The sequence below is a fragment of the Centroberyx gerrardi genome, chromosome 17, assembly GCF_048128805.1.
Source record: "Centroberyx gerrardi isolate f3 chromosome 17, fCenGer3.hap1.cur.20231027, whole genome shotgun sequence".
Taxonomy (NCBI): Eukaryota; Metazoa; Chordata; class Actinopteri; order Beryciformes; family Berycidae; genus Centroberyx; species Centroberyx gerrardi.
In genome coordinates, this window is record NC_136013.1 from 12424918 (window position 1) to 12452581 (window position 27664).

The 27664-nt window shown below is 41.1% G+C and overlaps 1 protein-coding gene across 1 annotated transcript in view; it reads left to right on the plus strand.

Moving 5' to 3' along the window:
- The first annotated feature begins 8343 nt into the window (after window positions 1-8343).
- The window catches only part of stac (SH3 and cysteine rich domain), a 31176-nt gene continuing 11855 nt past the window's right edge, over window positions 8344-27664 (plus strand). Inside the window, exons 1-6 of the mRNA XM_071905442.2 lie at window positions 8344-8457; window positions 10014-10046; window positions 12045-12378; window positions 22198-22331; window positions 26376-26457; window positions 26721-26827. Of these exons, the coding sequence (XP_071761543.1) occupies window positions 8344-8457; window positions 10014-10046; window positions 12045-12378; window positions 22198-22331; window positions 26376-26457; window positions 26721-26827 (804 nt within the window). The remainder of the gene's footprint in view (window positions 8458-10013; window positions 10047-12044; window positions 12379-22197; window positions 22332-26375; window positions 26458-26720; window positions 26828-27664) is intronic.

A 27664-nucleotide genomic window follows, 5' to 3' on the forward strand; every position in this document is an offset into this window, starting at 1 on the left:
CCTAACTTGTTTTCAGTGTGAAATTACATTTCTGGTCCCTGTTGTGTTTTTTAAAAGCTAAGTGATGGATATTCTGCAGTATAACTGTAAGACTCGGTCAAAATGTTCAAGTCCTCACAGCATTTGGGAGGAATAGTTGATTGCACAAAATATGCTGTGATTACAAACAAATACCACGGCTACGTGTCCTGATAGTTTTCTCAGCAAACAAGTGCCAGAGAGCAGGCGCTGTCCAGAATGTAGCCACTTTGGCCGTAGTGAAGCCATAGTGAGGGAAGACTGATTTTTAGGAAGAAATGGAAAAAAAACTCAGGTCTCAAGTGAGGTTTTTGTGTTTTTTTATGCATTGCCTTTTTATTTTATTTATTTATTTTTGACACACTTGCTTGGCAGAACAGGAGCTCTTACAACCTGCACAACTCTGTTATTTTGGATTGAAAATTGAGAAGCGACAGCAGATTTATGTAACACTGCCACATGCTCCTGTCACCATTTATCACTTCAGAATGGAGGGGCTGTCATCTCAACATACCATTAATCTATATGGATTGACATACAGTAAAAAGTACTACATATCTAACTTTTTTTTTTTTTCAAATTATGCTGTAAATAAGTTTAGCACAGCAACAAAAGCTAAATCTTTTACTGTAAATTTGACAGCAGTTTACTTTAAAACTTGTCTCCCTCCAAACCTACACCTATATGCATACCGACTCTATACAGTGATGCCTCGCTCTTCTTGTTGGAGAGCTGTGATGCTCGCAGTGAGGCAGAGATCAGCTGCTGCTCTGAGCTGTTTTTAGCCTCTGCTGTCTCATTAGCCCTGCCTGCTGCACCCAGAGATTTAGAAATGACCAGCTGGAGACCAGTAACTTGGTCTTGGGGGGTCAGCTGTGCGTCACTGGATCAACCTGAACGGAGCGCTCGCTTGGATCAACATGCGGTGAGGGAATTGGCATTATGGCCAGAGCACTTGATTAATACTTTGAATCAACTGCTCTGAAAACAGGTTCTGAACTTTACAGATCTTAAATGTCAGGTTATGGAATTGAAGATTCTTGAATAAGATCAGTAAAGAGAGACGGACTGAGAGTGTTTCGAAAACCTTTAGAGATTTTCTGACAGTTTTAATATCAAGTTGTCTATGTTCACAAAAACACCTATCTATGCACGCACACACACACACACACACACACACACACACAGACAGTAACACACCAGACAGACACATACACCACCATTAAATACCTCACTTACAAAACTGAAAAACAGATAGGATTTGGTGAAGCTATTTTTGCAACAGTGTAACAACAGTGTAAACGGTTTGATTTTAAAAAAGTGCAGTCGTTATGGAAACAAATGGCATACAAATGTCTGTCAGGAGAGATGAGTAATTTGCTTTTTCAACCATAATTTGTCATTGTAAAGGCATCAACTTTCACTTGTCTGTTTGCTAAAAAGTAATGTTTCTCTAAATCTCTCTCCCTTTCTCACTCTCTCTCTCTCTCTCTCTCTCTCTCTCTCACATACACACACACACACACACACACACACACACACACGCACTCACATATACTCATATCTCTCATTACTTTCGCCTACCCTGCAGAGACCATTCCTCGGATCTCTCATAATAAGCTGGCCTAATTAGCCTTGGTTCTTAGGGAATCCATTTGCCCATTACTGTAACACATGCTGGGACGTGTGTGTGTGTGTTTGTGTGTGTGTGTGTGTGTGTGTGTGTGTGTGTGTGTGTGTACGGTGTTGGGCTGGGTCAGTAATTGGTAACATTTTCAGTTTCAATTTGAGCCGAAGACACAGAGAATAAATTAACAAGGCTTATACTTATAGATGACAAGCGTTAAAGATGTATTTAAACCATTTTATATGATTTATATTGTATATGCCTTCATGCAGTCAATACCTATCAAACTAGGCTGATTTAAAATAAGCATGTGTGTATGGATAAATTGATTTTATGTACCATTTTGATTGTTGCTTTGGTGAAGGGTTTTTGATATTATGACACAATTACATGCTGTTCATCTCCAAAATTTATCCACTTACAGTTATCTACAGAAAAGCTATGCAATGCCTTATGATCCATATAAATTATAGAGATACTTGTGTGTTCAAATCAGAAGGGATTCGTGGTACAGAAGCTCAATTAAAAGATTGATTGTAATAATCTTTCATTCCAAACTTTAGAAATTCACATTCCCATCAATTTTCCACACTTAAGGTAAAAAAAGTCACTTATAGTAATTCTACAGGACTGCAGTGATGATACAGATGGATAGATCTACTTTTATGATAGATACAGCCATACATTAGCATATGGACCTATACTTATACTGTATGCGATACTGTCAGCAGGACAGGATCATGTCTTGCTGGCACCAGCACACGATGCGGACACCATGTGCGTATGCAGGAAACTACACTCTAAGAATAGCCGGCTGACATGTTTAGTCTCTCGGAGGAGCTGAGAACCAACCAGAAAGAGGCAAATGTGAAGTTTGGCACATGCGAGTGTGACCAAGTTTCAAAAGTGCGAGAAGGGATTTCATAACATCCTGGTACTCGAGACGGAATGAGCGGAAATGGCATCGATGGAGTCCATCCATGTACTAAGTAACCTTTTTCAACACCCAGATTGTTTTCATTTGTTTACATGACGGTTCAGTGCCATACTTGAATCTTATGAAGTTATTACGCAGACTTTGGCTTTAAGTTATGAAATTACAGATCATACAAATGGAATTGAGACTATATGTCTATGATTGACAACAACAAAATCATTATCACTTACTACCACTTATGTATCACAATCACATTCTGATTTTCATAATTCTGGTGTTATTACACAGAAACTTCATACACAATGTTAAAGTAATGTTGCCACGAAAACAGACGACTAATGGAAATGGAGAAGTTAGTGTTGGTCAGATGTTAGATGGAAAACAGTGAAATTCATATGTCTTATCTCCACAGTTTAGAGGGACAATAAGCCAAATCAGCCAGAATTCAGACAAGTTGAGTAATAATTATTTGGGTGATTGGGTAACCGGGTGATCCGGTTCATTCAAGTCCTCCAACGCTGGAGATCTTTCTAATCTTCCCAGGAATCTTCCAAGCAACAGCAACATGCGTTTTAAATACAGCACATTTATGTGTGAAGTCATTAAATATGCAGTGAGGTATTGCAACAATATAATTCACAACTCTGCGGCAGCAACCTGGAAACAGCTAGAGAGACACAATTACTCCAGAACATTATTCCTACATGCTTCAGCACGTCCCAAAATAAACCAGCCTGCCACACATCTGAAAATCAAGGTGTGATAGTGACAATGTTATGGCTTAGGAAATAGATGTTGTTGATTAATTTTGTATTTTGTTGGTGTACATACAGTATATGGTATATGTTTGAGCATTACTGCGTCATTTTTTGATGATAACGTTCAGCTTCTGCATAAATATTAAAAAAATACGTTTCAGATGAAGAAATCCAGTTGAATTTAAGTCCATATGACATTTTGACAGAGAAAGAAGAGCTGAAATATATAAAAAATCTCTTCTATGTGTGACATTTTGTGGCATACACACTACATACTTGGAATATCATGTGGGACCCCAAATCCTGACCACCCAATTCTGCTGCTATTTCTGTGCTGAATGGTCGTAATCCCCGAGACAGTGAATGGCCGTCTAATGAATGAATGAATGAAAAGGAGCAGAGCAGCGCTGGATTGGCTGGATTAAGCCTGAGAGGAAGGAGGCTCCCTTCAGGGCCGCGGTCTGTGAGAGATAACTGTAAACCAGACACAGCAAAACACACCGGTCGGTAAGGCTTTGAATTGGCTTGTAAAAGGCAGGATTCCCAAACGTGGTTCTGGCTTCTTCGCTGAAAAGAAGGGTTTTTTGGTGATGTATTGTGTATTCAAGAAGATCCAGCAGTCTAGATTTATGTTCATGTTTGTTTGGATGTGTATTTGCCTGTAATAGTTATGAATTCAGCCACAAAAGGAACCCAATTACAGCAGGACATCACCCCCCTTTGTGTTTTCACTGCAAAAGCATAATACAACCTCATTTCTCCCCATCTGTAATAGACTAAATAGCCTGGAGCATCCCTAGATGACAATGGCTATCAGTTCTTTTCTTTGAACATTTCTAGTGCATGAAACCAGGTTATAATAACAAAACTGAAAAATTGTTTATGGAAAATTTGACCACAAGCTTTCAAATTTAAATGTCCGCGTGGATGGAATGTGCTTTCTGACACAATGTGGTAAACGATCCAAGTATTGTTCTCTCTGTTGGCTCGCTCATCTGGCGACAGGTAAACAAGGAGGAATACCTCAAGATTAGAGCAAATGGAGAAGGTCACTGCTGTCTGTTTAATAGTCTTCTAACACATATGTGTTGCTTAGAAGAGAAGAGCAGCACCTGCAACTCATATTTTGTCTTCTGTCCTAATGCAGAAATAAAAAAAGCAGTGAAATTAAGTTATTAAATTAAATTATTCTAATTCATCATCTGTTAAAGTTAAAGAAAACAGAGTCTTTCTCTTATGAAAACTCTAAGCACTGTTGCTTATAGGCTGCATGCCCAGAAAGGGAAGGGAAGAAGGAAGGGAGCAAGGGAGGGAGGAAAAAAGAAAGAAAGAAAGAAAGAAAGAAAAGGAGAACCAGCGACTGCAAGGCATGGAATTACACAACTTGGTTCTCAGCAATGCCTTGATGAAACCTTTCATTTGGCATAATTAACCCCCATCTCCCCATCCCTCCCCAGTCCTCTGTCCTGTCCTCCTCCATTTTCTCCATCCCTCCATCTTCCCTTCTCATCTTTTCACGCCCTCCTTCCAGTCCTCCGGTCCTTCATGAGGACTAGCAGCTGAGAAAGGAAATTATAATGTTCCCTCTGTCTCTCTCTCTTTCTTTCTCTCTCTCTCTCTCTCTGTCCCTCTCTCTCTCTCTCTCTTTCTTTCCCCCTCTCTCGCTCTCTTTCTATCACTCTCTCTCTCGCTGTCCCTCTCTCTCTCTCTCTCTCTCTCTCTCTCTCTCTCTCTCTCTCTCTCTCACTCTCTCTCCTTCCTGCCTGGCGAGACTGGTCATGCATTTGGCTTTTTTTTTTTCAGTGATAACATGGTTCACAGCAAGCACACACACACTCACACACACACACACACACACACACACACACACACACACACACACAGACATGCACGAATGCAACATTGACTCACACTCTGCATGCCTCACTCTCTGATTAACTTGAGTGGTTTTCTTGTGCGGACTGGAGGAGGTGGGTTGTCCTGTAATAACATGCTGTGACCGATCAATTGATTTGATGTGATGAGAAAAGTTTTGTGATGTCAAACGAACATAAGTTTTAATCTTAACAGCATCTTGTTTTTATTAAGAAAACTCATTAGTACCATGTGACAAATTAAAGATCATAGGACAGACCCTAGTAACTGGGCTGAATAATGATTAACTTTGTAGATCAACATTTCACCTGATATTTATTTACTGTATTTACTGTTTTTCTGTTTGTACTTGTATAACTTACAAGCACCATATGACAAATTAAAGACTGTAGGAGCAGGACATACAGGCACTATGGCTACATCTGGTTCAGTTAGTTAATTTCTACTACACCATGTTTTGATTGTTTATGTTTTTAGAGAATGAAGTGACAAAACCTGTTTATCATCCTGAAAATACAATGTGAGATTTCGCCTGCTTTAGTTTATTTGGAGATATGGTTCAGGTTCAGGTTCAGGTTTACTTTTTATAACCCCCTAAAGCCTGACAAGCAGTGGATGAGTAACACCCGATTTATACTGTTTACACTGAAGTAACGCAGTGTAATATCAGTGCAAACAACCTGAAGCCAAACCTCAAGCACTGATTTACAGTAGATATAAGCTGTCACCCGGTCGCAAATATCACAGGTCATGTATCTCTGACACTTCTGATATACGGCTCTCTAACACAAAGTGCTTTCTCGGTCCCTGAATAGCGTTTGTTGACTTGATCCCTTTTGATTATGTTGGAAACAGTAAAGACCTTGTGCTTCACAAGTAGCTGAGCAGAATGGAAGGGTTTCAAAATAAGATATCCACAATTTGAAAGATATGTCACTTACTTTGACAAAATGATTTCTGGCATTAAAGTAAAACTCAACATTCACTATTCTTGACCTTATCCATTATCTTGATCCCTTTAGTTACAAAATAGTCACATTTTAGAAGACATAATTGTTTGTTTTAATATAATGAGCATTGAACTATAGGTAATGTTTTTCTTCTAAAGCAGATATGTATCATTTTGGAGGGAATCCCTTCTATTCTTGTCTAGAAACTGGGCTGGATACTGAGTGTGTATGTGGACTCCTTGGCACTGTGTTGGTGTTTGCATTCCAGTCAGAGTGAGGAGGCTGCAGTCTGCTGCCTGCCTCCGTCGCCCTGCAATATAACTTCAAGGACATCACATCACAGGGGAGCCTGCAGGGAGGCAGAGTGATGTATCACTACAGTGAGGATCACACCTATCCCATCCCAGACTTGTGATCTGCTTGTAGAGACGCCTAATATTCCCCAGCTAAGGGCAAAATGTGAAAATGGTTCGCCGTATGAGTCCTAAACGATGGTTTATGAGGGTGCTAAGGTCTGCAGAACATACAGACACATAACAGTGACACGGGAATGATGAAATGCTGAATGAGAAAGTGTTGTTGTTGTTGTATTCATAATATTCTGTTACATCACCGCAAGGCCATGTTGGTAGAAGAATAATAGGTGATTGTAATAAATGAACAGGTGATTATAATCAAATGACAGCCACAGCCACCTGTTTATAAAGCACCATATTGGTAGGAAATACATGTGACATCATGGGAATACTATGAATTGCTGTATTATAGTTGTATAGTTGTAGAGTTGTTGTATGTTTGTCCTTTATAGGATCGGCAATAACCCCAGAATTGGGTGTACTCTCTCTAGAAAAGATAGAAAAATAGATTTCAACAGAAATACATTTTAGAGCACATATTAATTACCCCAGATCTCATGGGGTTTGGTCCAATTGCTCGAAAGTGTACCATCAAATCTATTTAGAATAGATGTCTCTTGGAGCCGAGGAGTCACAGGGCAATTACAGAGACCTCAGTACCTGGCAAGGTGAAATTTATCGTCCGGTCATGAGGAAAGGGTCTTATGATGATGCATCATACTTAAGGTACTGGGTCATTTTAGATGTGAGACACACAGGGTGAGAGAGAGAGAGAGAGAGAGAGAGAGAGAGAGAGAGAGAGAGAGAGAGAGAGAGAGAGAGAGAGAGAGAGAGAGAGAGAGAGAGAAATACAGTAGCTTAATCCTTTTATGTCACTGAATAGGAATATTTGGTATAAATCAAATAGTAGGCATAGTCCTTTTCTTTGTATACTTTGTCAAGCATTATTTGTCTCATTTTGGTGGTGAAACAGTGTTTCAGTATAGGAAACAACAAAACTGTGTTTTTAATAAATAAAAGAATGTCTGTCTTAAAAAGTAATTTAGTCTCAAAATCTTATTTTCCTTCAAATAAGTGAATAAGTTCAAGAAAATTCTTATAATAAGTTGATTTGCAGTGGAGACATGAAACAGGTGACATTATGTAATCACACTGGCACATTTTTTTTTTTAACTTCCTTTAAGAAAATTAAGACAACACTAGATTAAACAACTTGTTTATAGACATTTGTTGCAGTGTATCTTACTCCCATGTGAATGTGGGCAGGGCAGAGAGTTGGCTATCTCATACTGATACCGACACATTAAAAAAAGGAGGGATCTCTGATTCCCCAACGTTGTGTAATATTCCTCCTCCTTCCCCATCCTTCCTTCCCTCCCTAGTCGCATGCCAAGCAGCTCTCCGCCCATTTGCATGAGTGCTGGCAGTGTGAGGCGCACGGCGCACAGCATGGACATGGAGAGGTCTTGGCAGCATTACGCACGACACGACACACGCAAAAGTCTCCTTTAGACGGACAGAACAGTTTGAAGCTCAACTCGACCGACTTTGAACTTGAGATTTGACAAGAAGCAACACTACTTTCCCAGCCCCTTGAAGTTGTCTTGTGTCGTTTTTTTTTCTTCTTCTTCTTCTTCTTCTTCTCTTTTTCCTGTCGGTGGATGAGACTCGGTTCTCCTCTTCTTCGCAGCAGCAGTGGATCTGGATGACTTCTCTTATCCTCGGGTCACGGTGACCACAGAGGCATGGCAACGATGTAGACATTTTCGGGGAGAACGCAAAGTCTGCAGAGCAACAGTTCTTGAGATCCCGGACAGAGAGGATGATCCCACCGGCCAACATGATTCAGGACGAAAGTGGGGGCAAAGAGGACGAGCGGGACCAGAACGAGACGCCCCAGTCCCCGGCGATAAGCGTCAGCCAGCAGGAAACCAAGGTAGGGCTGTCCTGTCTTTATTTCTTATTTAGCATTAGCCCGGATATGCTGTGTGATCGCTTTCTGCACCAGTCCAACTCCTATTAATAGAGGAGGGTGAACAAATTTCTATCAGCTTAAAAATGGAATTAAAATCGACAAAATCAGCGGTCAGCTGTTTACTTTGGTTCGACCAAACTTACAACATGCCCCTTTTTGACACTGTCACTCTTTGTTTATTACTTACCCATGCACTCGTCCGCCTCAAAAAGAACTCTTGTAGCCTAATAAATCTAAGGAGCATACTATAGGCTACTGACGTCACAGCAAAACTTTAAAAAACGAGTCAAAAAACTATAGGCCTACCACAGAAAATCCTATAGTAATGCCATAGTAGATCAAAAATACCATATATATATATAATACCATATATTATAATGTCACTGTAAACTGGGTATGTAGTACCACAGACACACTGTAAGTCCGTATATGGGAATATTATAGGAATAATATAATGACACTTATTAAATTACCATAAAGTATAGATAAAGATAAGGTCACTAATGAGCACCACACACACCCTATGGGTCCTTGTATGAATCTTATGGAAATATTACAGTGATTTTTCTTTAGGGAAGATCGGTTAAGTGACAGTTATCTCAGTTCAGTTCATTAGGCCTTGTGGTATTTCAGTTCAGTTCAGAAATGTAGGCTACATCAGCAGAATATAGCCTAAGCAATGTATTAATAGTCTTAATTGCAGCCTTAATTAATTGATACCCAATATAGCCTGATGGGAATGGAAAGATTTGTATGTCTTATACTTGTTGTATAGCTTTATATCATGTTCATAGTGTACTGTAGTGTCAAACAAAGCAATTGGGCATTGATATTATGAGAATATTAATAAGAAAGGGGCATATGGGATGTATATTTTACTGGCTGACAGACAAAACTAGGCTGTGTGGTAGAGATCCAGGCTGCCACAGGCGTTTTGTAGTCCAGTGCCATCTATGTGGGTCACATGTTGCCCAGACTACTACAATTAGCAGTGAAATATTGGACTAGTCATCATGGTAGTAGATGGTTACAGCCACTCTCCCTTGCTTCCCCCGAAGCTCCTGTGTGGCAGCGGGACAGATGAGACTCACGCATCCTTTTGTTCTTTTTTAAAATAACAAAGAGAGAAAGTGTTTCCGTTTTTACATTTGCATTATTTTGTCGGACAGTTAGTTAAGTTTCCTCTTTCCTTTCTTTGTGTCTTTAACGCTCCTGGCCTCTTATGTTGGCAGATGTGGTCACTGGGTTATTAGCTGCTATTTCAAGAGACTCCTGGCTGATGTTTCACTGAATTTTAAGGCTTCTGGCAAACAACCTCACCCGCTTCCAATATCTTGGGATGTTAGTAGTAGCTGACCTCAAAAAAACAAAAACAAAAACAGGAAAGTGTTTGATTTTGCCTGTAGTTTTCAGACTGAATAAGTAGATATATATAGTATAAGCAATACACAGTAAGAAAAGCCAAAGATTTAGGCTGTCTGCCATTATACTGTTTGTGTTTTTATTCCTCCTTTAAGAATACTGTGAGGCCTGAACATCACAAGCGCAAGGTGAGGAACAGCTCCACTCTTGTGCAAACTAGTAGCGGTAACTGCTGATTTCAGCTCATCATAACAGCATACCTGCATGTACATGAAGATAAAAGTTGTTTCGCATTACAACTTTTATAAATCACCCACTGAGATGAATGTCGCACACCGTAAATTTAAGATGAAATCGATCATCACCCTATAACTTCCAGAGGATACTCTTTGTTCCAAGGCCTGTTTACTGTAAGCTGCACCGATACATTTATATGATTCATGTTAGTGTTGTGGGCAAATTAGGCTTTTTCTGCATTACCTCTCCGATTCCCATTAACCCTCCCTGCTTAATGACAGAACATAGCTGATAGATTTAGTGCCATCAACAACAGCATGAGCTCTTGGATGCATGCACACAATCCCTCACACTGCTGTCTGATTTCTCTCTGAGCGTTCGTTTTCCCTGAAGCATATCAAACTCAAGTGTTGAGTTTCAGCCTTGAGGAAAGGAGCATTGTACCCTTTTGCCATTGTAGTCTTTGTAGATAAGTACAACACACACAAAATGTGCACACAGCTATACAGTATCTGATACTATAGATATAAGTGAGTGATCTAGAGCCAACTGTATTTTTTCTTTTGCTGTTTAGGATGTATGAAAGACTTGCGAGAGGATAATATATGTGTGTTTGTATGTTTATGTTACTGCATGTTTGTGTGTGTCTGTGTGCGTGTGTGTGTGCCCTCCTGTGTGTGGGTGGTAGTGGTAGAGAAGAGGAGGGGTCCAAATTGATTGTTTCCAGATTGACCCGTAGAATCAATAGATCTTCATCATCCCAAACACTCACATGCATGCAATGGTGCCTCCATAACTGCAATGATGTATTAAGCGCTCTGAAAAATGTGCTCATGCATGTCATACAAAATATCCATAGCAAACAACATACATAATGCTAATTCACCTTTGAATATCTCTGTTTATTTAACTAATTTGATAAGAATATCTGTCAAACACTAACACATCAACTGTTAAGTCTGTGCGTCTGTGTATTCATGTGTGTGCATATGCAGGCATATGTGTGTGTACGTCAGCAAGCATGAGTATGTGTGTGTGTGTGTGTGTGTGTATAGCTAATGCTCTGTAGTTAATGAACTTAAAAGCCATTGTCAATATCATGTTCAGGGAGAGGACGGATCAACCTTGAGCAACTGGCAGAACAACAGTAAATCCACCCAGGTGTTTATTTCCAATTATACAGGCAGGCCCCTGCTGTGTAATAGGACATAATGGATCATTAGGAGTTCTTTCCCTACTCATCAATTACTTAAAAACATAAAGATCTGTTTCTTCAATCAGATATCTCCAGGCACAGACTGGACACAAACCAGCACCATAAAATTACATTATAGTAGCTGGGAGATTTGTTATTGTATAATTGAATCTAAAATTAACTGGGTTCCAACACAGAAGAGGAAGCACACACTGAGAGGGTAAATTAGGAGTTGTCACTGGTGTAGCTTTATAAATAGCGTTTTTGTAAAAAGGACCCTAATGAGATTGATGGAGGCCGCGGCCAGACATGGCAACCCAGCGTGTTAGAAATAGTTCTGATGTGATGCATCGCTCTAACCTCGGAAATTACATTACCTTCCAGGTGGGGAACCTCTAAGGTTTTCCACTGAACAATGACAAGTTGCCCCTAGCAATGGTCTTTTTATCGGCCGCTGCTGTACAGCAGGAATAGAGTTAGCTGGAAACAAAGGAATTGAAGCATTGCCTAAGACATTTAGGTGATGATTTTAACCAGAGGCTCTGAAAGCTAGTAATTCAAGTAGCTTATTACAGGAATGGATTCACTTAACATTTCACTCTCTCCTGTCTGTCTTGCAGAGGTTTTTGTCACTTATACTTTGTTTATTCTCTCTCTTCATTTATTCTCTCATCCTACATCCCTCTATTCTGTCTTTTTCTCTTTTTTCTCCCTTGCTCCTTCGACTCCTTCTCTCCTCTCTCTCCTCTTCCAGCTGCAGAGACTGAAGCGCTCCTTGTCCTTCAAGACCAAGAGCATCCGCAGCAAGAGCGCCGACAACTTCTTCCGAACCAGCAGCGACAACAAGACGGAGCTGCTGTCCGATGTGAGCAGCAGCACGGGCCATCTCTGCAGCATCGGGATGGCCCCGCCGCACTCCACCAACCTGCCCATTCCGCCGGTCCCTCCGGCCATCCCCTGCGCCCCTCCTCCCTCGTCGCGCTCCCCGTCGCGCAACCCGCTCCAGCTAGACTCGGCGGGACACTGCTTCATGGAGCACATCTTCAAGAAGCCCACCTTCTGCGACGTCTGCAACCACATGATCGTAGGTACGGTTGATGACGCCTCCCTTCCTTCCCGCTCATGAGTAAAGCGTGATGTCAGAGGAATGAGAATATCAAACCGTAGAGCTTTTGCACGCCTGAGTAGCAGGTGCGTAGGAGAAGACTGTAGGGTGACAGCTAAAGAAAGAAAAACTGTCTACTGAACTTTGCAATTAAAGCATCTTTATTGAGAAAAGCATCTCAGTATTAGGAGCTCCATCAGGTTATTTTGATTTTGAAATATCACCCGATGAAGGTTCCAGTACTGAACCATTGTTCTCAATAAAGACGCTCTAATTGCAAAGTTCAGTAGACAGTGGAGCTTTTTCTTTCTTTAATGTCATCAGAATGACAGATTCACTTTAATTGCAGAGTCTAATGAATGTGCGGGGATATGCGCATATGGCAGAAGGACAGCAGGACGTGAGAGGTTATACTACTCACCAGTGTTTTATACTGTATAGGGTGTCCTGTCATTATTATGCTAAATACTAGATAATGACTTGCAGTGATCCGAGAAACACTGACACAAAAGCCATGTAGACCGAGACACAGAGAGACAGACGGACAAATAGGCAGACAACGCTCTGAGCAGCCAACTTGACCAACTGACGCCTGACGCGAGCCCGGCAGCAACGCCGCGCTGCCGAGCCGGGTCGCTCCATCTGTCTGCGAGGGTCTGATTGTGTGTCTGATAGCCGGCGGAGGCAGGATAGCCAGTGCCAGCTCCGCTACCTGTCCTCCCCTCGGCAGATGTTCCAGTTTCCCTGGCTGCCCCCCTCCTTGTTAGCCGTCCGCAGCGAGGGACCGCTGAGTCTTTATATACCAGAGCCTGTCCTGCACCATAGTGACCAGGGCGGCACAAACCATCTGCTTCACAAGACACTGACACCCAGTCTGGTAGCAGATTCAAGTAATCAGACGAGTATTAGAGAAGTATAGTATAGGCTGGTGGGAATGTAGGTAGGTACACAATATATTGTCAGTATATGCACATGTAAAAAATGTTTCATGCAAACATGTATATGCTCTAGGGTTAGACCAATATATCAATATATCACTAACCTACATAAATAAAGTCCTTCAAACCTGTAAGGAGATTTGATTTTCTTTGCACGTTGCATTTATTAATTTAATTTTCCAATAATGATTTCCCCTACCATTGAATAGGTGCAGTAGGTGATCCTGCTTTAAGGAGCTGCTAATCCACCTAAAAGAATTTCATTACTATGGGCTTCAATGGAGCGTTTTAGTGTCCCATGATGGTCTAAATGCTGTTTCAGAGACTTTTCCACCTTGACAAGAGTCATTTTTTGCATAAAAATTTTCAAATTTAAAGATATTGAATAGTGGCACAAAATATCGGCTACTAAAGTAAACCTATAGTATAGTTCACTCTAACACAAAACATATTTATACTTGTTCATGACTGTACTTGTTCACACTTACAACTTTGTTTTATGTGGTCTGGCCAGTGAAGCAAGTCCAGCGGCTGAAGTTTTGAATGGCCCTCTGGTGGTCTCTGGGTAATAGAAGTGTAATGTCAGGCCTGCCTGGCCTGTGATTGGTGCTGCTCCCTCTGGCCACTCATAAAAAAAGATGTTGCGCTCCTCCTCATTTGTTCAGCTTTAATGAGAACACATTGTGGTCAGCAGCGGAGAGCAGAAAGAGGGAGGGAGAGAGAGGGAGGGAGAGGACAGTGGGTGGGTTTTGTGTGTGTGTGTGTGTGTGTGTGTGTGTGTGTACGTGTCTGTAATGAGCAGAGCAGTAGATGCTATGTTGCTGTCAAAGTGTGATTCAGTGTCCCAGAGTCATAGAGCAGCAGAGGGAGAGAGAGAGACCGAGAGAGAGACCGAGAGAGAGAGAGAGACAGAGAGAGAGATGGTGGCGGGGGAGGGAGTGGGGGTGTCGGGGACTGAAACTGCCAGTGCAAGCATATCATGTTTCTACAATACTAATGGCCATTCATTAGAAATTGCTACATGGAGAGCGTAGTTCCATAGTTCCATTACCTGACCTGCCAACGTCGTCCAGAAACAACATCTGCTGCACACCAGACCTGTTAACAGCAAAGACTGTGTTACTGAACAATACAGTGGAAATACATTGCTGGAAACTTAAGAAAAAATAGAACGATCTTTGGATAAGTAAAATGAAATACAATGCATTAATTTCACTAATCAATCTTTGTCATTTTCATTGTTTAAGCGAAGTTAAAAGGCATTATAAGGGCCATAAATACTGTATGTATGTTTGATCCACTGTATACAGAGGCGCAGCTAATCAATGATTGATGATGAACAGCAATATGCTAATATTATGAGGGGTAGACTACAAATATTACGCCCACCTTGTTCCTAGAGAAAGACGGTTTATTACATAAAAGTCTGCGTAAAATTAATGCGTCATCCATAATGAAAAAGGCTGAATTATATTATAGTGATTTCTGACTCATTCATCAGATTTACTGCAGATGAAGGCTGAGCAAACTTAATTTGTAAAAATTCAATAGAGCACTGAGCTTATTACCATTCATCTGTAGGCGTTTATTTGTTCTTGTGACAAAATGTAACTGAACCACTGGATATATGAGATTAACTCATATGCTGTATTTAATTGATTTGGCAAATTGCAAGCAGAATTATTATCAAATCCAAAAGGGATCAGCAAGGTCAGGAGTGGGTTGATGGAAGCAATGTAATAGTTTTATTATGTAAATCACTGATTATTGTAATCCAACATGGGAAGAGTAGAGGCCTACAGCAGTTTCAATGAATGCCAATAAGCATTGAGGTTTTTGTCTTACGTAGTGTGCAGGACTGTAATGATTTAGTTACTTAACTTGGATATTTCCTATTTACTCATCCTCTCTCTTCACTGTAAATTATAGTTCTACTTTGTGTCTTTATGGGGATTTCAGCCCTTCCTGATTTTTGGGCGCCCTTATAAGAGCGACTTTAAAACCCTTTTTCATGGGGAAACTTGTCTGCATGGTTCTACCTGGAACTCTTTGCATGTAAGAAAACTAAAATGAAAAGTACAGTAATCTAAGTTGTCAGTGTAGGTTGACTCTATAATTCAGATCTCAACTGTCAGTCTTTTTGACAGAGTTGATTTCAGTTTATGGTTGCTACATAAAGTTCAACATCTCCTGTTCACTTTTTCAATGCAGTTATCTGCTCCACATATAGGCACAATAGCATCAAATTTATCCATACAAGTTAGAACAACTATAGTGGTGGAATTAGTATCATCTTGTTAAGTTTGTCTACCTTTTGATTACATTGTGTTTTAATGTAAAGAGCGTTGTGTCATCCCTCACTGACAGATTTCTGGATTTAGAAAGTTGTACTTCTGCTCCAGTTTGAGCAGGAAGATTCTCTAAACCCATGAACTAATCAAACAGCACATTGTCTTACTTGTCTTACTGTCTTACTGTGAGACTACACTATCACACATCAGAATCATTTTAAATCTCCAAAATAAGAGTAAAGATTAACAGTGGTTAAATGAACAAACCAGCACTTAATCATAAGAACCATCCGACTTAACTAAGAAGCCTATTCAGTGTGAACCTTAAGCTATTTCTACCAAGGCTGCTCTTTGCTCTTATTCTGCTCCATCATTCTGGAAAGTAACGTTTTAATTCATTACATGGGTTGAATGCTGTGTGCAGTATGTAGCTTTTGTTCATTAAAGCGGGTGTCCTTCTTGAGGAGGGCGGAGGGCTGTGGTTTCGTTTCACCAGTACATAAAAATGCTCTGATTGAGTACTGACTGATGCCGGGATATTGATTGCAGGCCCTTGCTGCAAATGGCTTATTAAATAAACGTCCAACTTTATGCTGGAGAATGAATGGGAGAGTTATCTGTGGTTGATAGAGGGTGAAATATAATTTACGGTGCAGAGTTGAAAGAGCTAATAATTTCTCGGGCAGCTTTTACGTTGCTATTTAATGTAAAAAAAAATAAATTCCATATGCAGAGCTCAAAGGATTTTACTGTATCTGCCTTGTAAACAATATATTTTTCTTACAGTACATAGTGCAGATGGAACATGCAGCAATGTAAGATACTATTACAGGAAATCAATCAGTATGATATCCTGCAACAACCTTTGGGGGATAGACAACTTACTTTCAAGATCCTTTAAATGCTTTAAATCAAGGAAGCCAAATTCAAGGGATTATCAAGAGAAGCTGATATTCACTGTGAATGAGAGTGTAATCTCATTTGATTAACATCCACTAATCTGCGCTATTAAATCCTTGAGATAAACATGACAATTTTGATTGATTGACCCCAGAGGGACTTTAATCTGGGGGTCACAGGTCAAGGTTGACTAGTGGACAGATCCTGCTGGCAGATTTGTGGTGGAAAACCCACATTTAGGGACTGTGGAGTCACAAATCCCTTCATAAACACATAATGCACACAGTTACACACACACACACACACAGTGTCAGTGTGTCAGTAGTGTATGCGAGTATTTCATTGCATTTAAATGTGTAAACATCTCTTGTATGTAAACTATGTCTATTCATAAGGAAAAGTTTCAATTGCATCCTATATGGCACCTCTTACACACACACACACACACACACACACACACACACACACACACACACACACAGGATATGATCACCGTTGCCTGTAAAGACCTTGCATTTCTATTCATACTCCATTTATCCATTTTAACATTATAATTGACAGCTGACACTGTCTGCCACGTGTTGAAAATGTCTCACAAACCATTAAACCATTGAGAGTGCATTATAAAATGTCAAACTACATGGGGGAAAATGTCAGCTGGAGAGAGTCAGTTCAAGAAAAGTTGAAGAAAAGTGACATTTTTGGAGATGCAGGTTTTTTTTTTTTGCAGGGCTGTTGGGATACGGCATGCGACCATGTGAGACGTTACATCACTGCTGCATCTGTTCAGGATATGACTTATTCTAGTTAAAGCCTTGACTGTACACTACAGATAGCTGTTTTTCCGAGACATCCTGTGATAAGGAAAAGGTTTATTTCAAAGCCACACAGGACGGTATGAAGTGCATCAGTTACAAATGTATTTGGTCCTCTAAATTCCCAGATGTTTGGGCAGGGATTAGCAGATGCAGGGTGAGCAGACGTCTCTGCAGGGCAGAGTTAGGCCTCAGTGCTCCAAGTGAGTTGAACATTTATGAATTGGATGCTACCAAAAATAGTTCATGTTCTTCTGTACCCTCAACACCCCTGTTGTAGATGGGTAGATAAATCTAAAATGTTCAGCTATACTAATCTTTTATGCATTAATCCGTGCCATTGCCTTTATCTCCATCCATTGCAAGAGCAGGACTGGACAGGACTATCTGTCTATCTATCTATCTATCTATCTATCTATCTATCTATCTATCTATCTAAAAAAAATTCAATATATCGCAATACAAAAATGTGACAATACATATCATGGAGCAGAAAATCAATCGCTATATTAGCTCCATTTTATTCTGCTGTAGTAGTCACAAATGAGACGGCTTGACCATCACAATTTCAAATTATATTATTTGCACTTTGTAATGACATTTTTAAATTGTTGTTTACATTCTAGCAAGCCAGTGCCATTGCTAGAAAGATTTGTGGCTCAGAAATAAACATAATTCTGCAGTCAGACTTTGTTGTCATTGGACTTTTATTTTTTTACATCGTATTGTGGTTGTATCGAATCGTGAACCCGTGATTCATCATGAGATTAGCATATCATCCCATCCCTACTATCTATCTATCTATCTATCTATCTATCTATCTATCTACATGTTAATTCATAAATACGTACAATTAGACATATATATCACCTTATTCATCCATAGCATTTTATCGAGCAGTGAAGGCCCCATTTCCTTTATTCTCCAGATGGGAAAACGGTGTTTTCAGTGGCGACGGATCAAATGCCTATGGGGAAAACTAATTAAAGTTTGCAAATAAACCAAAGAGAGTTTCTCAGGTTAGTGTTTTGAAGGGGAAGACGGGGAGCGTAGAAGAAGAGGGAGAGCCTTTGTCACGATGAAGGTTATTTGCGCAGGAAATTAGGAGGCGTGAAGTAAGAGCGGCGGCTTAATGGATCAATGTGTGGGCGTCGTATGGAGAGTTGGTGCTGTGTTTGTATGGGAGAGATAGAGAGAGGGAGAGGAATACTGGAAAAAGGAAGGGAGACACTGAGAAAGTATGTGAGAGAGAGAGAGAGAGAGAGAGGGAGAGAGAGAGAGAGAGAGATGAAGAATTTGAGTGGAAAAAAAATGAGAGGGGAGATGAAGAAAGTATGGAAAAGCTGGCAGTTGCCCAGTGTGTTACTGTGGTGTAAATGAAAAACGGGCTTTAAAGGCGACGTAGCCCAGAAAGAGCAAATGCCAGAGAGAGCAATGCTGTCACTCACTTCCCCACAGTTATAATCTCTTTGGACGCTGGGCCGCTCTCGTAGCCAGGAGGAGGAACAAGTACCTAAACACACACACACACACACACACACACACACACACACACACACACCACATGTCATTACCCAGCTGACGCATTACCCATCTGACCCAGCCATTACCGAGGGGAGATGACATTGTCAGATTCATGTGCCTGGCTGCTCAAACACAGTGGTTTGTTCCCTTCCTAGCTGTTACGATTTAACATGGAGGCGTCACATTATTCCCCCGTGTTGCTGCAATGAGTCAGCTCAAACAACCCCAAACCCCAATCAACAATCGCTTGACAAGGGTTTCATTTGCTTCCTGCCCCCCCTGTCCAGCCGGAGAGAAGGACAAGGACTAGAGACGGGAAGTGTTAAAGGTCCCGTAGAGAAATCGTATGCTGACCTGTAACAGAAGGTAGAAGGAAAACAAACATGAGGGATTGAAGTGCTTGTTAATACGGTCTATTAAACCAGTGGTTCGCAACCTGGGGCTCGGGACCCCCCAGGAGGTTGCAAGATAATTTTGGGGGGTCCCGACATGATTTACGGGATAGGAAAAAAACATATTTCTATTATACAAATTGATTATCAAGTGTATTTTTTCAGATTTTTCTCAAATTTTTGCTTTTTTTCTTATAAATTCTGAATAGTTTTCAGCCTCTAGCACAAGCCAAAAAGGTTGAGAACCACTGTATTAAACAACATAATCAGTCGACCTGATTTAGCTCGACCTAAAAACCTGTACAGGTGTGTGTGTACGGATCAGCTGTGGCTTGCAGTCACTCTGTTGTGGTTGCTGCTGCCGTTGTTGTCGTCGTGATCTGTGACTGACCGCTCCTGATCTGGACCTGGATCACATTTCACTGGTTTCCATCTCAATATCACTAACTCCTCTCGCTCAGTAGCAGTGAGACTCAGCCAAGCAACACAAGACCCAGTTTTCCACCTATTATTCAGGTTCAAGTTCCTGACGCCGCAGCCTCGCTCCAGATAACTGTCTCCTGACAGAAGTTCGTATTACAGCACGTGTGGAACAAGCAGAGATTTGTTTTTCTTTGGTGAAGTAAACTACACATGAGGGGATTCATGTTTGCTGTCTTGTTCGGGGGAACCGGTGCCCTGCTTGGTTTCATATTTACAGTAAAGTAACACCTCTCCTCGCTGACCCCGCTCCCCCTGCTCATCATAATGTATTATGCAGACCATCTGGACCTAAACGCTGTCTGACATCCCTTTGCATTCTTTTTCTATGATGAAACTGGCTCGCTGCAATGCCCATCCACAGTGAACAGTAATCCATATACAGTACAATCTGACCTAAGCGTACAGCCTTGTCAGGTGACAACATGGAAAAAAATAACATGACATGCTACAGTGATGGAACTTGGACGAAGCGTATCTTATGTACTCGCTGTGCGCTGGTGGCCAGTGAGAAAACTAGATCGATGAATCCTTTGCATGTCCACATTTTCACACGCTCACACAAAGAGTCACGGCCCAAGCGGGGCACGTGCTCATTGATTAATCAATAAAGAGCTGGAGGAGCAGAGCTGCCAGACTACAACTAATAACATAATAACTAATAACTAAATAACTATTAACTAAATAACTAATAACTGTGACTTGGTAACACTGCCCTTTTTTTTTTTATTAATGTGGAATGGGAAGTAATGCTGTCAAGCGCTACACTGTTGTTGTTAGTAAGCACCATTTTCTGTCAAGCTAATTAGGAACATCATTATATTATGATGTGGAGCAATAATTTTCAGCTTGACGTTTCTCATTAAAAAATACTTTATTTTCTGTTAGCCGCTACATTCTGACACTGGACTAGGGAAACATTTTAGCTGTATGTCTGAAATCTTTACTGTAGTTTTTACTGGTTTAGTGGGATTGTTTCTTAAATTATATATACCAAGAAAACCTTGATGGTTAGGGTTATCAGTGCATAATGAGTCTAATGCTTTGGGGATAACACAGTAATATCAGCATCTTTTAAATGTTTAAAAGGCAGCTAAACTTGCCATGTGTATCAGAGGTTGAGCTTCACCCTATTCACCCGTTTATCTAGTTTGATTGACAAGAGCTTTATTTAATTAAATCCCTGAGATAAACAAGGCAAAGTTTGATTGTCCCTGGAGTGACATTAGCAGTGGGGTCACAGGTCAACGCTGACCAGTGGTTAGATCCTGTGGGTGGACTCAGACTGTGGGAGCCTTCTGCTAAGCTTTACACTCCCTCTCTACATGCCAATATTAACCACAGACCACCTACTCTTTCTCTCTGGCTCTATCGTTCTCTTTCTCGCTCTCTTACACACACATACACAAAGTAATCAAGTCCCAGCTCAGTGCCCTTCATTGTAATAGAATCAGCTGCTGTGAGACAAAAACATGGTACAGAACATCTGCTATTGTCGCCATGTGGGCTTTCCTCTCTGCCAACACCTTTCTCTTTACTGCTCACATCTCCACCCAAACAAGATTAGCTTTCTCATTTTCTCTATTCCTTTTTATTTGTGCCGTGGCTGTTTGTCCATCCCTCTGTTTGTTCGTCTGTCCTTCTCTCTGTTTCTCACTATCCGCTCATTTGTTACTCATTCACACTCCTATACACCCAAACGCACACACACACACAGACTGATTGCAGTTGCAGTTTTGCATAACTTTGGTTCACAAATAAAGCAGATTAATCCTCATTTGTTCCAGCATCTGTGCGTCAGATATCAATGGGTAAAAGGTGCGGGCAGCAGGTAGAAGCTGATTCACATGAAGGAATCAGTTCTGAGGCTGGCAGACTTCCTTTGTTGCAGATTAAATTATACTGCGCCGGGGTGTGGTGGCAAGGTGGACGTGAAAAAGCAGAGACAGGCTTTTGAAGAGTATTGGATTAAGTGAGATCCACTTTAATTTGCAAAGGTCTGTGTGCACCCATTGATCTTTTTTGACATTTTGTTATGATATAAAATAACTTTAAAATGCAAGTATTTAGGATTTTAGTCTGAGATCCCTCCAAAGTATTCTATTCGTGGGTACGTGGGCATTAGATTCAGTTAAATTCAGGTGTGCAGAAGTATACACATCCTATCATATGACATGTTCCACCCAATGCATGCTGGGATAGGCTCCCACCCCCTCTGTGACCCTGAAAAGGAGTAAGCGGGGAAAGTCAATGAATGAATGAATGAATGAATGAATATTACATGTTATACAAGCTGTCAGTGGGGTCCTGAACAATATTTTCCATTGAAAAGTTTTCTTATTATTTTCTTTCTTATGCCTCACTTAGGAATACCATTCAAGTCCAGCTCCTAACTTGACTGATTTTTACCATGGATAAAAAGCGGACTTGACCATGTTGTCTGTTTTCTGTGCGTGTATCAGGTACCACGGCCAAGCATGTGGTGTTCCTGGCGGGGAACACGGCGAAGCACGGCCTGCGCTGCAAAGCCTGCAAGATGAGCCTCCACCACAAATGTGAGAATGGCGTGGGGCAGCAGCGCTGCATGGGCAAACTGGTAAGACCTGGATCAGGATCGCAAACACAAACACATCAATCGCCATGTACAGTAAATGTACAGGAATTTGTCCCGGTGAAATTGGTGCAGAGACATATTGACAACAAACTGACACACATGATGAAGAAACAATGTTATGGACAGGAGACAGTAGTATGGGAGATTGTAATCTCTGGAAATAGACTTATAATTGATGTCATCATGTATCATAGTTAATAAAAAACAGACACATTAGACTTGGCTGTACGACTGTTTTTCACCAGAATGTGCTTATTCAGAAATCACACTCTCTCCTATGTGTGAGTGTGCTGGTACATCTGTGATCTACATCTTCGTCATCATCCTCATCATCGTTATATCATCGCTCTGTCTTTCTATTCTGTTAGATAATAATAATGTAGCACCAACATGTTGACTTCCTCACCCCCAAGTTCCGCTCTGCTTCCGTCAGCATAAACCATTAATCAGGATCACTATGATTACCCCGAGGCACCTTCATACCACTGTTGAAAATATCATACATAACAATATCAGATATGTTATGATGTGTCGTCTCTGACCTCTTTTGTCTAACATGCAAGTCATCCTTTGTTCTTGCAGGGTCAGTTAAATAGGGAACAAAATTATATTTGGGATAATAATCAAATTATGAATTATTTAATTCCAGTATTCATATCACTGAGAGAGGTAATAGGATTGTAAAAAAATTCAAAGTGACACAAAAATGGGATAGTTGGTGATATTGCTAGTTATACTGAATAATTGTGGTCCAAATGGTCTCCTGTTGCTACCAGCATATCACCGCTGTCATGTGAAAACCTCGTAACTCCAATTTGGGTGATTTTTATATTTTCACAACTAAAGGATTACATGCTCCTCTAAGGGTTGAGAAAACTCTCCGACCTCTTGGTTTTATGAAACCTTTTCAAAACCCATTGGATAAACTCAAGAATGCATGGTGGTGGAGCTAGTTTTTGGAGATACAAGGTTTTCACCTGACAGCGACGAATATTAAAAACCGGAAATTGAGAGATCAAGCCTACTCATCATTGCTGTATATATCTCATTCTGTCCCAAGAACACACTGTCTGGGGGCCATTATTGGGTGATGATTATTGAGATTGGGAGTTATTCTGTGATCGTCATCATCATCATCATCATCACCATGTCTCCCTCTTAGTCTGTGCTTCTGCATTATGATGAGAGCGTTTAGCTGTGGAGTTGGCCCACTGGGTTTGGGGTGGGCAGGGTGTTTTTCCAGGGGAGGGTTTGGTCACACTCATGGAAGCCTGTGCCAAGACACATTCATCATTTTGCCGTCTTCTATAGCAGTCCAGAAAACTGGCAGTCATGACTGAACTGGGACTCTTTAGTCATTCACACACACATCCCACACAGAAGGGGGAAGAGAGAGAGAGAGAGAGAGAGAGAGAGAGAGAGAGAGAGAGAGAGAAAGAGAGAGAGAGAGAGAGAGAGAGAAATGGCAGCACTGTGTTTGTGGTTTGTAGTCACATTATGTGTCATTTCCACTAGGAATGCCTACCATGTTCTACAGTCTTCTACAAGGTTTTGTTGGGATTTTTTTTGAAGGAAATTGGTGGGATGAGTATATGTTAGTGCGTAAGAATAAAGGGAATGATTGGAAATGATGAAGATTTGCTGACAATTCCTGTAGATTTCATTGTGTGTCTCTGAACTGAATCATGTTCCCTGAGATTTCACACAGGATACATGACACAAGAAAAGCGCTTTCTATTCCCTCTCCCCTTTTCCCACTGCTTTCCGTTAGATGCCTTGAAGATGAGGCTCTCTTGGAGATATGATCGGCTTTCAGGAGTGGAAAATGAGGTTGAGGGGTCAGGCATAAAAAGGGAAGTTTCCCCAGTGGAGTGCAGCTCTAAATTAGGGTTGCTCTAAACTTGGACACTTGTACTTCTCTGGCCATGCTTATTTCTCTTGGCCAAAGAAAGCTTTGGCAGAGAAATAAAATTACCTCATGTTTTGCTTCTTTATAAATGCTGAAACCAGTTTATTATCACTGTTTCAGTAAGTTTGAATGCTTCTAACAATGACTAAAAATCAGCAATGACAAAAAATGTAGGCCTTTGTTGTCGTTCACCTATTTCACTACATCACACATGACTCCACTGATATTACTCAGATTGCACAGCTACACGCCAAGAGGTGACTCAAATATGTTATGATTTACTTAACCGACTTAACCGTCAATAACCGACTGTAGAATATTAGATGTCAAGAATGATATTTTTATATTTTCCAAGCACTCCTTAAATGCTGCTGTCACAACAACATCAGAGTGTGGCAATTGAAGTCCCACTCGCTGGCAGCGCTGCGCTGTCTTTTGTGTGTGGCCAAATGAACCAGATGGGCTCACGACAAGCATGTCTCTTTTAACCTTTTGCTTAATGAGTTTGCCCCTGAAAGTCTGACATCTCAGTTCTTGAGAGCGGCTTGAAGAGCTCTAGAGTTGCTTATTTTAGCCGTCTCATCACGGGTTGTGTCAAACAGGGAATTAATCAGGACTGATTAGCGATGCAGATTGCACCTACTGTGCACTTGAATATACCAAATGTAAACAAACAGAGAAGAGACTATCCTGTGAGTGTATGTGTTGGCCCAAACATACAATAAAGAATTAAAGCTGTTGTTGTAATTGAGGTACATTCATCTTGTGTGTCATACCACAAATATCACAGTATCTTATCAGTAGATGGGTGAACATTATGTGACTGTTTATCCAAGACTTCTCCCACAGATCAAAAACAGAGAAAATACAAAAAAGTGTTGTGCTGTACATATTTCATAAGCACGACTTACATTAATCATTACCCTCTGTGCTGCAGACGACGTCCTCTCTGCAGGGAGAGAGGAGAATTTCACTCTTCTGTCTTTATATCTGTATATAAGAAGGAGTCAAACCCGATGGGGAGGTATTGATTGAGCAGAGGACTTTGACTACAGGCATGGATACATAAATTATAAATGTTTGAAGGTCTGTCCTTACTTGAACTTGGGAGGCGGGAGGAGGACATGACAGGCAGGTAAATTAAGTCCATGACTCCACGTCTGCAGTTTTAAGCCTGGCCCAAGGCTCTGCGCCAGCTCAGCCTCAATCAATATGTACAGCTGCTGAAAGACAATACAATTATGTGACATTATCTACTCCTGCTTGTTAGGAGATTAAATCTATACTTGACCGTTTACAAGAAGAAAATATGGATAGCAGTAGAGATGTTGCTCAAGGTACAAGGCAAGAAAGGCACAAAACCACCATTCAGGAGACATTTTATTTTATATTTTAGGAATTCATCTGACGCTTTTATGCATAGTGACTTGCCCGGGACAGATTAAGTTATAGTTTGCTGGGTGAAATATGATTGAGCTTGTTGTGATGCATCCAAGCAGTGATGTACACACAGAAAAATAAAGGTGCGAACTGGAACCAACAATTTCTGGTTCCACAAAGAACCTTTCAGACCAAGGTTCTTTAAAGATCCATTTCTGCACTCCTTTGCTCAGACACCTGCATTGTCTTTTGGTTTATCTGCCCTTGTACAGCCTCATTTGCAATTGGACAATATATACTATGGAGGGGTTTGGTTATTTTCCACATTTATGCCATCACCCACCATCCAGGAGTTTAGAATTAAGAACCTTTTAATATCGAACCATATATGGTTCTCTGGGATATTAAAAGGTTCTTGAAATGGTTCTTCTATGGCCATTTTCGGTTCCAGTTCGCACCTTTATTTTTCTGTGTGTAGCATTGCAGGCTAGAGAAGCAGTCCCATGGTCAGTGTAGCGGAAGTTCAGCAGTGCAGAGTCAATTCTATTTGGAAAAGCGAAGACAGAAGACGAAACAGGGTTATCTATTTTAATGTCAAGGTGCCGTGCTGTCTGTGGTGCTGCATGTTGATTCATCTCTCACTCTAACGTCTATCACCTCTCTCTCTCTTTCTCCTCTTCCATTTTCCCTCCCTCTATCCCCCCCTCCCTCCTCCTCCTCCTCCTCCTCCTCCTCAGCCAAAAGGCTTTCGGCGCTACTACAGCTCCCCGCTGCTGATCCAGGAACAGTTCGGGTGCATCAAGGAAGTCATGCCCATTGGTGAGGACATCTGTCTTAATCTTCATAATACAGTTAACTGTCAGCTCTGTGGGATAGGATGCACTGAAGTGGGCAGCAAATTCTATTCCACTACTCCAGGTCCACTTTTCCGGCTCAGCTGCTTTATAAGATTTGCGTTAAGTGCTACCTGTTTTTATAGTATTCTCCATCACCGCTCGGCCGTCCTGACAGCTAAACAGCAGTTGTTTGTGATCAGGGTGCCGTGGCTTTTATCGTGCCTCTTGTGTTATTCTCTTCTCAAGCCTGTGGCAACAAGGTGGACCCGGTGTACGAGGCGCTGAGGTTCGGGACGTCGCTGGCACAAAAGGCCAAGAGGGCCAGCGGCTCCGAGTCTCCTCACAGAAACTCGGTAAGGACAACTGAGTATCATCTGTAGTTTAGTGTCAGTTACCACCTTGTTAACATGTATCTTCTGTTGCAGCTGTCTTTGTTTTGGCGATCAGGGCTTGACTCATTTTAATCCTAACACAGTCCAATTTTTATTACTTTCGATTACTTTCGTCGGTCCTGTTCTATCTCTCAGTTATTCTAATCATTAAACATACATATGGACACTTAAAGATTAGGAGATCATCACGGTTCAGTGCAGGTATTATGTCTGTTATGTTTAGTCCCACTCAGACAGACATGGTCGATGGTCTAAATAGATACGGCCATCGTTGAGCCATAAACACTACCAATAAAGGCAGTCTGGTCAAGGCAGTGATGAGGGGAGATGTCAGTGGGAATGCTCACGTTACAGCTCTCTAGATGGACCGGACAGATTGTAGAGCGAAGCTACACTCTCCAGCCTCCTTCCCTTCTCTGTGTGTAATATAAAAGGAAAGCTGTTTTTCACAGCTTATCACTTTTAGTGTAAGCTATATGTGCAGTTTGGATACGCGCCTCTGCGTGATGACATCTGAAAGCTGTTGGGTTTGGGCCTTCCTGTCCTGGGCAGCTGCTAGTGAATGGGTGTGTGTCACTGGAGGCCCGTTGAGACAATGTGATCTCAACAGGGGTTATGATAATAGTTCCCAAATGCAGACTTAGAAACCGCATGCATGCAACATTAGAAGCTTCTCGGAAATGGCTGGTCAGTCTCTTAAACTGAATGCATTTCAGAAATCTAACGTAATTACTAATAACTGCTTTCTTTCTGTGCCAAATGTTGCCTTGTATGAAGGGGAGGACAGTTTTCATTATA